A 16,053-nucleotide genomic window follows, 5' to 3' on the forward strand; every position below is an offset into this window, starting at 1 on the left:
TGAAAAGCTTCTGTAAAGCAAAGGACACGATCAACAAGCAAAACGTCAGTCTACAGAATGGGAAAAGATCTTCACCACCCCACATCAGACGGAGGTTTGATCTCCAAAATATATAAAGAACTCAAGAAATTGGCCATCAAAAGAACAAATAATTCAATAAAAAATTGAGTACAGATCTAAACAGAGAACTCTCAACACTTATGGAAATGCTCAACATCCTGAGGCATCAGAGAAATGCAAATCAAAACAACTCTGAGATTCCATCTTACACCTTAAGAATGGCCAAGATAAAAAACACTGATGACAACTTATGCTGGAGAGAATGAGATGTAAAGGGAACACTCCTGCATTGCTGGTGGGAGTGCAAGCTGGTACAACCCCTTTGGATATCAGTGTGGTGATTTCTCAGAAAATTAGGAAACAACCTTCCTCAAGACCCAGCAATATCACTTTTGGGTATATACCCAAAAGATGCTCAATCATACCACAAAGACATGTGCTCATCTATGTTCACAGCAGCATTGTTTGTCATAGCCAGAACCTGGAAACAACCTAAATGCCCCTCGACTGAAGAATGGATAAGGAAAATGTGGTATATTTACACAATGGAGTACTACACAGAAGAGAAAAATAATGGAATCTTGAAATTTGCAGACAAATGGATGGAGCTAGAAAACATATGGAGTGAGGTAACCCAGACTCAGAAAGACAATTATCACATGTACTCACTCATAAGTGGTTTTTAGACTTAAAGCAAAAAACAACAACAACAACAAAAACAGCCTACAAATCATAATCCCAGAGAACCTAGACAACAATGAGGATCCTAAGAGATACAGACATGGATCTAATCTACATGGGAAGTAGAAAAAGACAAGATCTCCTGAGTAAATTGGGAGCATGGGGACCCTGGGAGAGGGTTGAAGGGAGGGGAGGGGAAAGGAAAAGAAGGGATCAGAGAAAAATGTATATATAGCTCAATAAAATCAATTAAAAAAATAACCAAGTGGGGGGAGAAAAAATAAGTGGTGGCCTTATATTCTCTCTCGGGGCTACCCATCCTGCACTCCACATGGGCCACTTGTGGACCAGCTCCACACACACACACAGCCAGAGAACATGTCCCAGGGCTCCTAAGGACACAGCCCTACCCAGCACACAAGCCAGCCACTGTCTTCCTTTAGGCTGCTCTTGTGAGGACAGGGAGGCCTGTACCTCAGACAGACAGAAAGACAGACAACAGACGGCAGTTTTTCCTTGTCCTGCCCCAGCCACCACAGTAGCACCTGCACTTTGTCTCACTAGCTCTCCGTCCCCAGGCCGGGGACCTGGGCACTATGCAGCTGGACTGGTACCTCCTGCCCTGTTCCTCGCAGGGTCATGGAGGAACATCAGAAGAGATGAGAAAGAATAGAGACTCACTCTAGCTCAGGGCTTGGAATGGCTTCACTTTCCTAGACTCCCTGTAAGGTCTTTGGGTTCCCGAACCACTCCCTACTTCCAACCACCCCCCAATCATGTCTAGGCCTGCAGCTGTAGAAACTCTACAGCCTATCTGGCCTATACACTCAGTGGGTCTGCCTCGTTCTGACTCCACACATTTCCCCCTAAAACATTCCTAGTGTGCTATTCTTTGCCTGATAGGATCCTGCACTCAACCTGGGGTTTCCTGTCACTGTGGAGGGGAACTACTGCAGAGACCTGGGACAGACACTCCAGCTGTATATGGTACTCTGCTGTATCGAACAGGGCAATCTTAGCCCGCTAAACCTTAGTTGGCTTGTCCACCTGGCGAGAGTAACCCACCAAGCTCTCAGGGCAGCCTGCATACTGGTAAGGTCACACGCTGCCTGCATGGGGCATCTGTCACAGCTCAAAAACACCACCAGCCTAAGTCTTGGGAGTCCCCCAACACTGCTTCAACCATAAAGGCAACCCCCAGGATGACGGTGTAGGGGAAGGAGAAGGAGACTTGCACAAGAGGACCATATGCATGATACAAAAGGAGTCCCACACATACAAAAATGCCTAGACTCCACATCTGGCACAGAGGCCCAGCAAAGCTTATGGTTACAAAAGAAGATGGTAATCCTGTTTCAAAGGTATGAATGAGGGCATGCATTGTGCACCCAGCATCTGGGTGTGCCATGCCAGCATGGGCATAAAACTCAAAATGGGTTGGGGCACACATGTGATTCTGAAAACCCAGTTAGATGTTACAAGGGAACTATGAAAACAAGTGAAAGAGCCGAAATGGTGCTGGGTATATCTCAGTGGTAGAGTATTTGTCTAGTATACACAAGCCCCCAGACACAATGTCCAACACTAAAGAAAAACAAAAACCAAAAGTCAGGCACCTCGGGACTAGAGGGATGGCTCAGCAGTTAAGAGCACTGCCTGCTCTTCCAAAGATCCTGAGTTCAATTCCCAGCAACCACATGGTAGCTCACAACCATCTGTAGTGAGACCTGATGTACATGCAGGCAGAACACTCTATGTATAATTAATAAACAAATCTAAAATAAGAAAAAGAAAAAAAGTCAGGCACCATCAGTGAATGATTGTGGGATATTTTGTACACTATGTAAAAACATATTGCTGTGATTGGTGTAATAAAAAGCTAAATTCCAATAGCTAGGCAGGAAGTATAGGTGGGACTTCCGGACAGAGAAAGAGAACTCTGGAAAGAAGGGGCAGAGTTGCCAGACTGACAGGGAGGAAGGTGCGAGATGGAAGAGAGGTAACTCCAAGGGATTGAACATAGATTAATATAAATGGCTTAATTTAAGTTATATGAGCTAGTTAGGAATAAGCTTAAGTTATAGGTCAAGTTTTCATAATTAATAAGAAATCTCTATGTCATTATTTGGGAGCTGGCTGGCGGGACAGAGAAAGACTTGTAAGACTGAATGACTTACAGAAGCACTGCTCTCAAAATATCTAGGAACAAGCCAAGGAAGTCAGAGACTTGGATACCACAAAGCACTGGTGGAAATGGCCAAAGCAGATAGAGAGAGATGCTGTGCTTGGGATCTTAAGTCCCGAGAGCCTTAAGTCTGTCAAGAGAGCAATGTGCAAACCTATAAACACCACAATCCTTGTCAAAACCCAGCTGCCTTTCTTTTCTTTATTTTTATTTCTGCAGAAACATAGCTCTCAAATTAACATGAAATTGCAAGGGGCTAAATACTGGTTCCAAACAACAAAATAATTCTGTGGGTGGATAAGAATAAAGCATAACGCTCACACTTCTGATTTCAAAACACATTACAAACCCACAGTACTCAGAACCACGAGGCACTGGCCTAAGGATAGACAGAAATAGTTAGGGGATAGAAATAAACCCCATTTATACACATGGTTTTCAACAATGGAGGACAATAGAGCAAAAGTCATTTTCAAGAAACACTATGGGAAGCTGAGTGATGACGCACACCTATAATCCCAGCACTTCAGAAGATGAGTCAGAAGGACCATAAGTTTGGGAGAGACTGGGATACACAGCAAAACTATCTCAAAAAAACAAGGATCTGGGGATGAGGAGATGGTGCGTTCATCAAAGTGCTTGCCACAGGGACCTAAGTTCTGGTCCCCAGGGCCCATGTTAAAACAACAAACAAACAGACCCCATGATGCAGTATTTCACCCTGTGCTTGGTAAGAAGGGAACGGGAGCATCCTTGGGGCTTGCTAGCCAGTCTTGCTAAATGAGGGAGTTCCAGGCCATGAGAGAGGAAAGGAGAGAGGGAGGGAGGGAGAGAGGGAGGGAGGGAGAGAGGGAGGGAGGGAGGGAGGGAGGGAATGAAAAATAAGGTAGAGAGTGACAGAAGTGGCTCAACATTGATCTCTGACCTCCATATTCACATTTGCACACGTGTGTGCACACACAAACATGTAGAAAACATGAATCTTACAAGCCTAAAGCAATGTGACCAAGTAACTAAGTCACCAAACTCGAAAACCAGGAACTAAAAACTTTTCTTCCTTTAGGCATCAACCTTAGGAAGGTCACCGCAGCAGTGAAGACAGCCTGTAAATAAGGCCTAACCCAAGATCTACCTCACACAATGGATCAAATGCCTAAAGGGGCTGGCTGCCACAGCTGGCGATCTGAGTTCCACATGGTGAAGAAGAGAACTGACTCCTGCAAACTGTACTCTCACCTACACACACGCACACACGCACGCGCACACACACACACACACACACATACTGTGCCATGTGCCCCCTGCCACAAAAATAAATAAATGAAAATTTTAAAACACTTAGAAGCCACGTCTGTGGTGCAGGCCTTTGATCCCAGTACTCAGGGGGCAGAGACAGGTGGATCTCTGTGATTCAAAGCCAGCCTTGTCTAGAGAGCAAATTCCAGGCCAGTCGGGGCCACATAGTGAGACCCTGTCTCTAAAACAAACAAAAAGTAACAACAAATAAAAGATTTTTTAAAACCTAAGTCTAAGAGTTGAGGGCCAGGCAGATTGCTTGCTGGCAAGTTTGAAAACTGAGTTAGATTCCTGGGATCCACATGATAGGAAAAACAGCACCAATTCTCACAAGTTTTCCTCTGACTTTCACATGTAGGTAATGGTGCGCATGCATGCATGCACATGTGCGCACACACGACATACATGGTGGTGTGAATGTGTTCATGTGCATATGCACACACAAAATAACTATTTTTTTTAAATAAAGAGTTGAGAGTATGAAACTTAAAAAAATCACTAGAACAAACCTTACAACAATTGATTTGATAAGAGATTTTAGGACACTAAAACCATGAAGAAGAAATACAAATAAATAACCAAGCTGGATTTCATTAAAACTAAAAACTTTGTAAACCAATGGATGGTATCAAAAACATGAAAAGTAGCCTGGGCACTGGTGGCACATGCCCTTAATTCTAGCACTTGGGAGGCGGAAGCAGACAGATCTCCGAGTTAGTTCAAGGACAGCCAGGGCAGGGCTACTCAGAGAAAGAGCGTCTCAAAAAAAACCAAAAAAGAGGGAGGGAAGAACACGAAAAGTTAACTCAGAGAAATAGAAAAATAAACAAAAAGCCACTTGCAAATCATGTACCTGATAAAGGTGTAATTGCTAGAATGCTAGAATACATAAAGCAGCTCTAAAGCTCAGAAATGAAGATAAACAGTCCAATTTTAAAAACAAAGAAAGAAAGAAGAAAGAGAGAGAGAGGGAGAGGGAGAGGGAGAGGGAGGGAGGGAGGGAGGGAGGGAGGGAGGGAGGGAGGGAGGGAGGGAGGGAGGGAGGGAGAAAGACAGACAGACAGACAGACAGACAGACAAGATGGCTTGCCAGGTAAAAGTGCTTGCTGCCAAGCCTGCGACTTCAGGCTAATGCCTGAGATCCAATCGATAGAAGGAGGAAACTAACTCCTGTAAGCTGTCCTCTGCCCACACACATGCTACTGTGGCAAACAAGCATGCACACAGAGCCCAGCACACATAATAAATAATAAAATAAAGTGTGCAATGGGGCTGGGGAGTGATTGTGGCTCAGTGGTGGAACACTTGCCTACCAAGTGCAAAGCTCTAGATTCCATCTCCAGCATAGGGGGACAGGGGTCTTAGGTAGATATCTCTCAAAGCCAAAGACCAAAACACCAAGCAGCAGAGGCAAGATGCCCAGCACCATCAGTTATTAGGGACAAGCCAAAGCCACCACCGAACGCTACTTGGCACCCACACCCGTGAGGATGGTTATAATACAAAGACTGGGAAACAGCAATCACTGGCAAGAATGGGGGCACGAGGCAGGCCCTGTGGCAAATGCCCTGCTGGTTACTCACAAAGTTAAATATAGGGCTGGGGGTGCAGTTCAGCGGTAACGTGTGCGGTTAGTATACCCAGAAAAACTGGAAACAGGTGTTCAACCAAACGTTGGTGCACAAATGTGCACAGCAACACTATTTACAACAGCCACATGAGGAGATAACCCAAACCCAACCCAACTGACAATGAGAGCTGTGGCCTAGACACCCAGGCAGTAGAATATTATTCAGCCATAAAAAGAAAGAGAGGAAGGAAGGAAGGAAGGAAGGAAGGAAGGAAGGAAGGAAGGAAGGAAGGAAGGAAGGAAGGAAGGGAAGAAAACTCAGAGCTGAGCGTAGTGATGCACGCCTTTAATCCCAGCAGTCAGGAGGCAGAGGCAGGCGTATCTCTGTGAGTTACAGGTAAACCTGTTCTAAAAATCTAGTTCTAGGACAACACAGAAGAACCCTGTCTCAAAAGATGGCAACAAAAAATAATAAAATAATAATACTAACACATGAACCTCAAAAATATTAGCCTCAGAAATAGAAACAGATGTCAGATTCATAATGTTTAATATTGTGTGATTCTGTTTACATAAAATATTCTGAATAGGTAAATCCACAGGTCCTGAAGATGCCCAGTCAGTAGGGGATGGGGACAGGCAGAGAAAGAGGCATGGCTGTTTGATGGACAGAGGGAGGGTCACACAGCACATATGCACTGAATGTCGCTGAACTCTTCCTGGTGTGGTGCCGAGGTAAACTGTCTACTTTAAAATGGCCAACTTGCCGGGCGGTGGTGGCGCACGCCTTTAATCCCAGCACTCGGGAGGCAGAGGCAGGTGAATCTCTGTGAGTTCGAGACCAGCCTGGTCTACAAGAGCTAGTTCCAGGACAGGCTCCAAAACCACAGAGAAACCCTGTCTCGAAAAACAAAAAAACAAAAAACAAAAAAAAAAAAAAATGGCCAACTTTATACTAACTGCATTTCACCCCTATCTATTCAGAAAGGCAAGAGACTGGCTGCTCCGCTTGCCTAAAAAAAGACCTCAGGTCTCAGGGCTTGAGATGACAGCCAAGCAAGCTGGAGTTCCAGATACATTATTCTGTATTTTAAACTCAGGGCTTTGATATGGGCAGGGTATGACTAGAGAAGTCCAGTGCCACCAAACCACAAAACTAAGAGTAGAAGTGGCCAGAAAAATGGGAACTAAAGATGACCAGCAGGGAAGGAAGGAAACAAAGATGGGAATCCCTGCCTGAGAGGTGGGGATACACTGAGACCCAGCAGGGACTATTCAGGTAGCTGCTTAGTCAGGGACCACTCCACACCCAGCACTGCCTGTGGACCTCCCGATGGGCTCACGCCACACCATACAGCCACATCCATGAACTCACGTGGTTATCAGCACCCACTGTCTGTTCAAACCTTGAACAAGAAAAACACAAGCAAGGCACCTCCTTCTTGCCATACCATCTTAGAGGTGAACATATCTACCTGCTGGGGTCAGGAAAACCATAAATGACAGAGACTTGGCTACCTCCAGGTCAGTGCTGAGAATGAAGTTGACATTGTGACCTACTAGACTAGACTTCCACTCACAGTTTATACGGAGACCAGAAAGGACGAGGCTTGCATAGTCTCACAGGCATTCAGCATGGCCTAAATACGGCGAGCATTTGCAGCCCTACTGTCACCATCATGGTCTCAGGACCCAGCCAGTAGACTTGTTTTACCCACAATGGAGCTTGAGAACTTGAGAAGTTGGTGGACTCTTGCAGGGCACTCCACGCAGCATTAGATAGTGGCCCAGTTCCAACAGTAATTTCTTTATTCTTTCTAAATAAGAGCCTGGCAAGTGTGAGGAACTATGAGGAAACTAGGAAAAAAGGTGGCCTGGGATAGAGGAGTTGGCACTGGACATCCCAGATCTTGGGCCATCTGTAGTTATGCCTGGTGCCCAAATGGCCCCAAACAAATATGGGCTGCAATCCTGTGCTTGTACCGTGCCTGTTGCCAGCCAAATTATTTCCAGTAGGGAAATAAAAAGCATACATCATGGAGATTAGGACGAGGCTCACACCAAGCTACTTCCTCCCAGACATCTGCATCCCTCTCTGGAAACACCGTCAGGATTCCTAGTCTCCTCTGACACTGAATGGACATTCTTCCCACTTTTTCCAGAACTTTGCAAACTCACATAGGGAGAATTTCTCCTCTTAAAATGATGGGCTAGGGGTTGGAGAGATGGCTCAGAGGTTAAGAACACATGTGGCTCTTGCAGAGAACTAGGTTTCAAATCCCAACACCTACATGGCAGTTCATAACCACCCATACTTCTAGTTCTAGGGAATATGAGATCCTATTCTGACCTCCATAGGTATCAAACATGTACATGGTACATATACATAATACATACATGCAAAAATTTCATACATACAAAATAAATATAGTTTATTTATTTAAAATGATGGATTGTTATTCCTAAATGCATCTCTAGGCTGTCTCAGTGGAGGGCCTCTTCCCCATATGCAGTATCAGAGTCTATGATAGCTCAGACACCTCTTGGCCATGTCTCCTTCCTGTGAGACATGAACTCTGCTGGCCAGCAGCAGAGCTGGCATGCTGAGCACTGCCACAAGTCCCCATGTCCCCAGGTACCCCAGATGCGGTTCTGCTCCAAGGACCTTAAGGCTAAGTTGACATAATGAAAGCCCACACAGGCCACCTCAGTCTAAGGGAGTTGGACACAGAAATAGAACCCCAGGAAGAGGGTAGGTAGAGCCCAGGGGGACAAACAGACACGATGTCCCCAGGAGCCCTACTTTTGCACTTACATGGTGGCTCCCTATCCCTGCCTTCCATCTGTCCTAAGAACAAGCCACTGGGATTCTAACAAAACAGGTAGGGTGGTACAAGCCTTTTTTTAAGGACAGTGCCCAGGAGATTGAGGCAGGAGGATAAAGACTTAAAAGCTGGCCTAGGGTTAGTGAGACCCTGACTCAAAAAGAAAAAAAAAGTAGGAGGAAGGAAAGGAGGAGGGGGAGAGAGAGGAGAAGAGGGTAAAGAAAGACAGACAGAAAAAAAGACAAAGCAACAAAAACAACCCTTAGAGCCTGTTCTTGCCACACTTGGCCAGATCCCCGTTCCATCCCACAGTGTACTTTCTGTCTATACTTAAGTCCCCTCTCCCTTGAGCTCCTTGCCTTCCTTCCTATTTCTCTGTTCCCACAGATCTCACTTGCCACTCTGAGACCAGACACCCCCACCCCCCAGAGCAAAAAAGAAGTCCATCTGTAAGTCTAAACCATACACAAGAAGAACCCAGTAACAGACAGGCAAGAGTCCACCTGCCATCTCTGAGCCCCTCCTAGAACACAGAGCAAATATTTACTGAGAAACCAGTGAAACTTTTGTCGGTAAGTCACCTGCACATCTTTTAAGCTTTCTGAAGTCGATTTTATTGGCAACCCCTCCAAGGAACCTTCTGATGGAATGAGCACCCATAAGAGGGTCAGAGGGTCAGGCTTAAAGATGTTGGATGAATTAATGCAGCCATCCCTGCCTCCCAGAGGTCAAAATTCTTCCAAGCAAGTCAGTGACAAGTGAGAGGCCGGGTCTTGCAAAGCCGGAGGCAGGTAGGAGTGCTGCTCATGGGGCTCTGCTCCCATCCACCCAATGGATGAAACAGGCGCAAGGAAAGACTGAGGTTTCTGACCCAAGAGATTCTGTACAAGAGAAATTCCAAAGAGGGCAGGTTCCCAAGGTCTCTGTAGGGCTCCAGGTCCCTACCAAGTGGACCATGTGTGACACTTTCAGGAGCAACTGGCCTCCAACTGCTTTCTACAAAGTCCTGCCTTTGAATCATTCCCTTCTACATCCAAGTCCCAACTCTCAGGCACCACAGGGATCCCAGAAAAGCAAGGGAGTATCGGTCACGACCAAGGCAGGATTGAGTGAAGAATCTTACAGGGGCCTAAGGAGAGGACGCCAAAAAACCTATACATGCCATGGGCTTAAAGGTGAGGCTCCTTCCCCATGCTCCCCACACCCCACTGTCCTCTCCAAGAAATACATATAAACAATCTCCAGTGTGCCACACACCTCATCCCATTGCACCAGGGCTGTCCCCAAAGAGATCGCCTGCCAGGGTGCTGTGGAGCCCCTTGCCTCTGCAGAGGCACACTCAGCATGGACTCAAACTGGGCTTTAGAAAGTGGCCATCCCAAGCAAGTTCTAGGTCACAGAAGCAGTCAAGAATCAACACCCCAAAACCAAAAAAAAAATAAAAATAAAAAAAATTTTAAAAAGGCCGGGCAGTGGTGGCGCACACCTTTAATCCCAGCACTCGGGAGGCAGAGGCAGGCGGATCTCTGTGAGTTCGAGACCAGCCTGGTCTACAAGAGCTAGTTCCAAGACAGGCTCCAAAACCACAGAGAAACCCTGTCTCGAAAAACCAAAAAAAATAAATAAATAAAAATAAAAAAAGAACCAACACCCCATCGCTATAAGCATAGGTGACTTAAGAGATCCTCATTCCAATCGCCACCAAAGCCTTGCTGGAAATGTGTAATGTGACCCCAGGTAGGACAAACTGAGGCTTTCTGGTTACTGTGGGGCTTTTGTTTTGTTTTTGTTTTCAAGACAGGAGTTCTCTGTATAGTCCTGGCTGTCCTGGAATTGGCTCTGTAGATCAGGCTGGCCTCCAACTCAGAGATCCACCTGCCTCTGCCTCCCAAGTGCTGGGATTAAAGGCATGTGAGACCATCGCCTGGCTACTGTGTTTGTTTTTACGGTTACTGTGTATGGAGTTACAATAATGCTCCATTTTAGAGAATGATACAAAGTTTCCTTTTAAAAGAGACATTTGCCAGGGTAAGGAATCCAACTCTGTGTGGGATCTGGAAACAGGAAAAGTACTTGAAGGAGGGAAACCTGGCTAAAGAAGTTGGAATAAAGTGTGGCATTCAGTCCCTAGCATTGAGCCAAAGTTCTCGCCTTAATTTCAAAGCTGGGATAGTCCACTAAGTCACTTAGAAGAAGTGGATTGGAGGCTACGTGTAGCAAAATTCCTTCTGTTGTTATTGGTGTTTGGGTGCATTTGTTACTACTGTTCAAGTTTATTTTGGACGGGAGTTCATGTCATGGGTCAGATGTGGAGATCAGAGGACAGCCTGCATCTCCCATGTGGGTCCTGGGACTAGAACTGGGGTCAATGGCCTTGTCAGCAAGAGCCTTTCTCTGCTGAGCCATTCCACCTGCCCTTGCTGCTACTTTCCAGACAGCGTCTCATACACCTGAGGCTGGCCTCAAACAGGACGTACAACACCAAGGATAACCTTGAACTCTTGATGTTCCTGCCTCCTCCACCTTGTTGGTGCTGGGATTATAGATATGCTCTACCACTCCTAGGGAAACCATGCTAACAATTTCTTCGGTAAGTCTTGTTTCCTCAAGATCAAAAGTGTAAAGGCATACATGCTGTTCAAAAGGGAGGTAAAATGTAAACTGAGGGAATTAACAACCCAGGTGCGGTTACCCAGGTCTGAAGAGAGCCATGGGGGGGTCTTCCAAGACTCTCTGGAGGGAGAGACAACACACCAAGCTGAGCACACGCCTTCCACTCCCACTCTTGAATAGGGGAGACTTGAGAGGGGCTCAGGGATCTGTTCCAGGCTACCGGAGCAAGAAGAGACCCAGGCCTTTCCCACCCTGCCTCACTTAGGCCCCAACCCTTGACCACTGCACAGAGCTAGTCAGAGGTCTAAACCCACAAACAGGCACCACTCAGGGTGCACTTGAGCATAAGAAAACATCTGCCACGACTGAGCCCTGTTACAACCCAGAGCCTTGAACAGGTGCAAATGCATCTGGGCTAATCAACTGCCTGTCTCAGATCAAACTGAAATCCTCGGAGAAGTAGTAAGGTCTAGGCCTCCAGAAACAAAACAAAAACAGATAACAAACCTCGTCTAGTATCAAGACTGCCCACTGAGCTCATCTCCCCTTTCTCTGTCTGGGCAAAAGCCCAGCTGACAGGTACCCAGGGGTGCTGCAGGCCCTGGATTAAGACAGGAAGAGGGGGTTTCACCACTCTTAGAGCTACTGAGGACCAGATTTCCAGCGTTTCTGGATTAGGGGAGGCCTTCACCGTGATCTGGCCACAGACCCCTTGGAGATGGATACCAGTTAACTGTTTAGAGTGGCCCTATTTGGAGCAGAGTCCAGGGGTCACACAGCTCTGCGGGCTCTCCATAGCCCTAGATATTTGGGAGAGGCAGCACAAGATATTCCAGAATTTTTAGCGAGTCATAAAAGACCACCCTTCCTAAAGCTAGTCAGGTTACCCCACGAGAGTCGGATAAGCCTCTGTCCTAGGGCCTACAGATGTGAGCCAGCCCATCACATCCCTGCTCCTTAGCTCCCCAGCTCTCTAAGATTCCTAAAGATTCTGGATGTGAGCAAACAAGAGGGTCTTCTCTCTGGAAGGAAGGTCAGGGACCATCCAGAACTAACACCCTGCTACTACCTACTAAAAACTCACACCCAGGGGGACAGACAGACCTGTCCAGCTTTGGGTCAGCCCTCTTGAGGCCCAAGCACACCCCACAGGCAAAGTCAGACACAAGAGAACCTGTTGGAGCAGTTTAAGCAGGATGATCACCTCTTTCTCCTCCTCTTACTTCTGAGTAGGAAGGGACTTAGGCTCTCGAAAAGTAGGCACAAGGCCAGGTCATGGCCACCGTCAAGGGCCAAGAGGGCGGGTTTAGGATCTCCGGGCTTACCTCCTTCCCCCTCCCCATCTTCCTTAAAGAGCATAAGGTCACGTCAAAACTGGGGTGTCTCTGCCTGGGGCAGGGAGGAGAGGAGGGAAATGGGGAACCGAACAGGCCAGGAAGGAGGTGGCCAAGCCACAACACCCCCACCCCAACACAAGACAGACACTCACATCGGTCTGTCACTACACTCCCGCCTAGGCCCGCAGGCCGGCCCGGGCCGTAGGCGCGCAGGGTCCCCAGAGGGTTCCTGCCCGCCAGGACAAGGTCCTGGGGAGGTTTCCCGGTTCCGGCAGGGGCTGGGGGCACCGGCCACCACCTCGCTACCGTCCCCGGGTCTGCCCTAGCCCTGCCAGGTCCGGAGCCCGCCAGTCGCGCCTCTCGGGGGACCCGCGCCGGGCCGCGCGCCCGCCTCTCCCGGCCCGGCCGCCCCGAGCCCGCGCGGGGAAAGTTCCTGCAACTTCGCAGGGGGCTGGCGGCGGGGGCCCCAGGCCTGGGCCTCGTCCGGCTCCGGGCCTCCGCAGCCACTGCGGCCCCGCTGTCAGACGGCCGGGTCCCAGCCCCGTAGCGGCCGGAGCCCCAACTTCCCCGCGCCCCTCGCCCGCCCCGGCCGCGGGCCTCGCTTTGTGCGCCGCGGCCGTACGCCCCCGCCCTGGGCACAAAAGGGCGCGCGGCCCGGCGGCCGAACGCGGCTGCGGTGCCCGGCGGGGCCCGGGGCGCGCGGCCCGGGCGCGGGGCTCGGTGGGCCGGGCGGGCCGCGGCGCGCTCACCTGCCGTGGAACCAGTCCTTGCAGGCGTCGCACTCGATCATGAAGCGGGTAACGTCGTAGGGCAGCCGGCAGACGCAGTACACGGGCACCGTCGCCATGTTGCCGCGCCGCCGCTCGCCCCGCCGCTGCGCTGCCCGGGTCGGGCCGGGCCGGGCCGGGGGCCGCGCGGCGAGGGCGGCGGGGGCGGCGGGCGCGGGCGCCGCGGCCGGAGCGGACGGGGCCGGGGGCGCTCGGCAGGGCCCGCGCGCGCGCTCGCGGCCGGGCGCGTCCACACAATGCCGGCGCGGGCTGCTGGGGCCGCGCCGGGAGCCGCCCGCCGGGCCGCGGGGCGCAAGGCTGAGAGTGCGCGGGGGGCCCGGCCGCGCGCGGGACACAAAGCGAATGGACGCGCGGGGGCGGCGGGCGGGGAGCCGCGGCCCCACCGAAGGGACCCCCGGCCGCCGAGCGGCCGCTACGTCAGCGCCCCGGGTGGCGCCGCCTCCGCCCGCCGGCCTGGGCCCCGCTCCCGCCGCCGGGAAGGCGGGCCGCGGTAGAAGGTGGGCCGCGGGCCCGGGGAAGCCAGCAGCCAGTCCGGGAGGACCCGGCGAGGAGAGGGTGGCCCCGGGACGACAGGGGAGGCGAGCCGCGGAGCCCCCTGTCTCCGACTGCGTGAGCACAGTCCGCACAGCCCTGTCTCAGCCAGAAGCAACTCCTTGGCCTTAACTTTCTTCTGACCCCGAAGTGGGATGGACAGGGGGATTTTCCTCTTCCTGGGCCCGGCAGCTTCCCTCCCATCCCGAACTGCGTAAGAGTTTACTGGCTCTTGAACAACCTCCCCTTCCCCTTATTCCTAACTGGGGACTGCCTGGCTCCTTCGCGCGATCCGGTGAACTTTCCTGATGATCCGGCCCCCAGAGATGGAGGACAAAAGTCAGGGGACCCGAGAGTGAGCTACTATGAGACACAGCTTACTTGGCAGTGGTGCCGCCCAGGAGTCCGTCCGCATTACAACCCTAGACCCCCAGACCTTAGGGGCGGAGGACAGTCCAGTGACTCGCATCTGAGCCACAGGATTGGGAAGAAGAAAAGGGGTTGTGTTGTCGCTCTCGCCCCTGCAGCCTTGCCCTGAACTGGCTCCCTAGTCTCACCTGTCCTGCTTAGAACTTATTTGTTCATTTGCTAGTGGGATACGAGTGAGGGGTCCTCTATCCCCTACCCAGGTCGCTTCTGCGGAGCAGGGACACATGCCCAGTAAGAAACCTGTCTGATAGATTTGCCTTCTCTCTGCTTGTCCCCACATAACACGTGGAGATCCTAGTCTCTGCAGGTGAGTTCGAGTCTCAGGCCTCTCTTACCTTGTCAAGGCAGAGTCCTCAACATTCCTGCCCAGACTGCAGCTGCCAATCAACCATTTGCTCCCTTGCAGGCGATGCACGGAGATCCTCTCATTGAGCCAGAATCTGCCCTCAGCCACCCCCTTCCCGCCCCAAATTTGTGAACCCAGGAACACAACTCAGAATCTGGCCCAGGGCAAACAGTGCTTTAGCTAAGAGCACACATGAGGAAGGGGAGGTAGGAAAAATAACGTGGGAAATTGGGAGCAGGTAAAGTACCCCTCCAAACTGTACAGGACGAGCTCAGTTTAAGTCACCTGCCTGGATTCCGGCTGTCACCTTTGGTCTGCTTTGTCCTGTTGGTTCTTCTCATGAGAAGACAACGAATAACTGTTAAGGCACGGTCCCTAGATAGCATCAGCACCAGGTGTGAACTCCGCAATTGAAGGGTGGAGTCCCTAGGAGACCCAGAGTGAGTCCTGTAGGGGGCAAACTCTGTCTCCATTACCTAAAGGACCCTCCATTTCCCCAAGAGGTGGTGCTGATGCCCTTTAGCAGAAGTGAAAACCGAAGCTTGGAGCAGTTAAATGCAGAAGAGGAGTGGCCTGCCAAGGGTTGGGGCAGAAGGAGCAAGGGAAGAGCACCCCCTACACATATTAGTCCTGAACCTGTGCTTCTCCCCTCACCCTTCTCCCTGAAAGTCTGTCCTCCTTCTGGTGGGGTACTGACCACTGGGTGCCTCCATCTTCTCTCCACCTTCTGATGTTCTCTCTGGCAGGCGGCTGTGCCCACCACAAGCTGTCCCTGTGCGTGGGAACCAGATACTTTCCTGATTCTCAGCGCTCTCCTGGGGTTGCTGCACTGTGCAGCAGCAATCAGACCCTTGCCCAGGCCCTGGTGCTAACTTCTGTTCTTTTCCCCCACCTCCTATCTTTAGGTGTTTATTGAGCACCTACTGTATGCTGACAGCCGTGCACCATAGCTCAGAAGAGTCTCCTCTTTCCTATTCACCCTGAAGTAGAGAGCCAGGGATGGACTAAGATTTGAGTAGAGAAAAGCAGGGAAAGGTTGAACAGGTGAGCCATCCTCTGAGAACATGACCCAGGAGAGGGGACAAGGAGGTGATAGTGAGATGTTCCTGCTGGCCATAAGAGGTGCTCCAGAGCAGGGCAGTGTGGTCTGGTGGCCCCCTCTACTGGCGCTTCTGCCCCCTCCGCTGCTTAGGGCGCAGCTTCAGTTCTGCACACCACCACTCATCCCCACTGCCTGGCTCCCTACACTGTGGTACACTGAGCAACTCGATTGTCTTCCTGGTAAATACCGTGGTTTCCAAGAACCATTCCTGAAGAAATGGACCTTTCCTTCTGGAGTCAAGGTTTTCCCCCAACCCCATTTATTTATTTAGTGTATTGTGTGACCATGCG

General features: G+C 50.3%; 1 protein-coding gene across 1 annotated transcript in view; it reads right to left on the bottom strand.

Moving 5' to 3' along the window:
• Nucleotides 1-14,061, bottom strand: part of Phf2 (PHD finger protein 2) — a 77,456-nt gene extending 63,395 nt beyond the window's left edge. The window contains exon 1 of the mRNA XM_057787537.1: nt 13,317-14,061. Coding sequence (XP_057643520.1) covers nt 13,317-13,414 — 98 coding nt within the window. The 5' untranslated portion in view covers nt 13,415-14,061. The remainder of the gene's footprint in view (nt 1-13,316) is intronic.
• Between the last annotated feature and the right edge of the window lie 1,992 nt (nt 14,062-16,053).

Source organism: Chionomys nivalis, chromosome 13, assembly GCF_950005125.1.
Source record: "Chionomys nivalis chromosome 13, mChiNiv1.1, whole genome shotgun sequence".
Lineage (NCBI taxonomy): Eukaryota > Metazoa > Chordata > Mammalia > Rodentia > Cricetidae > Chionomys > Chionomys nivalis.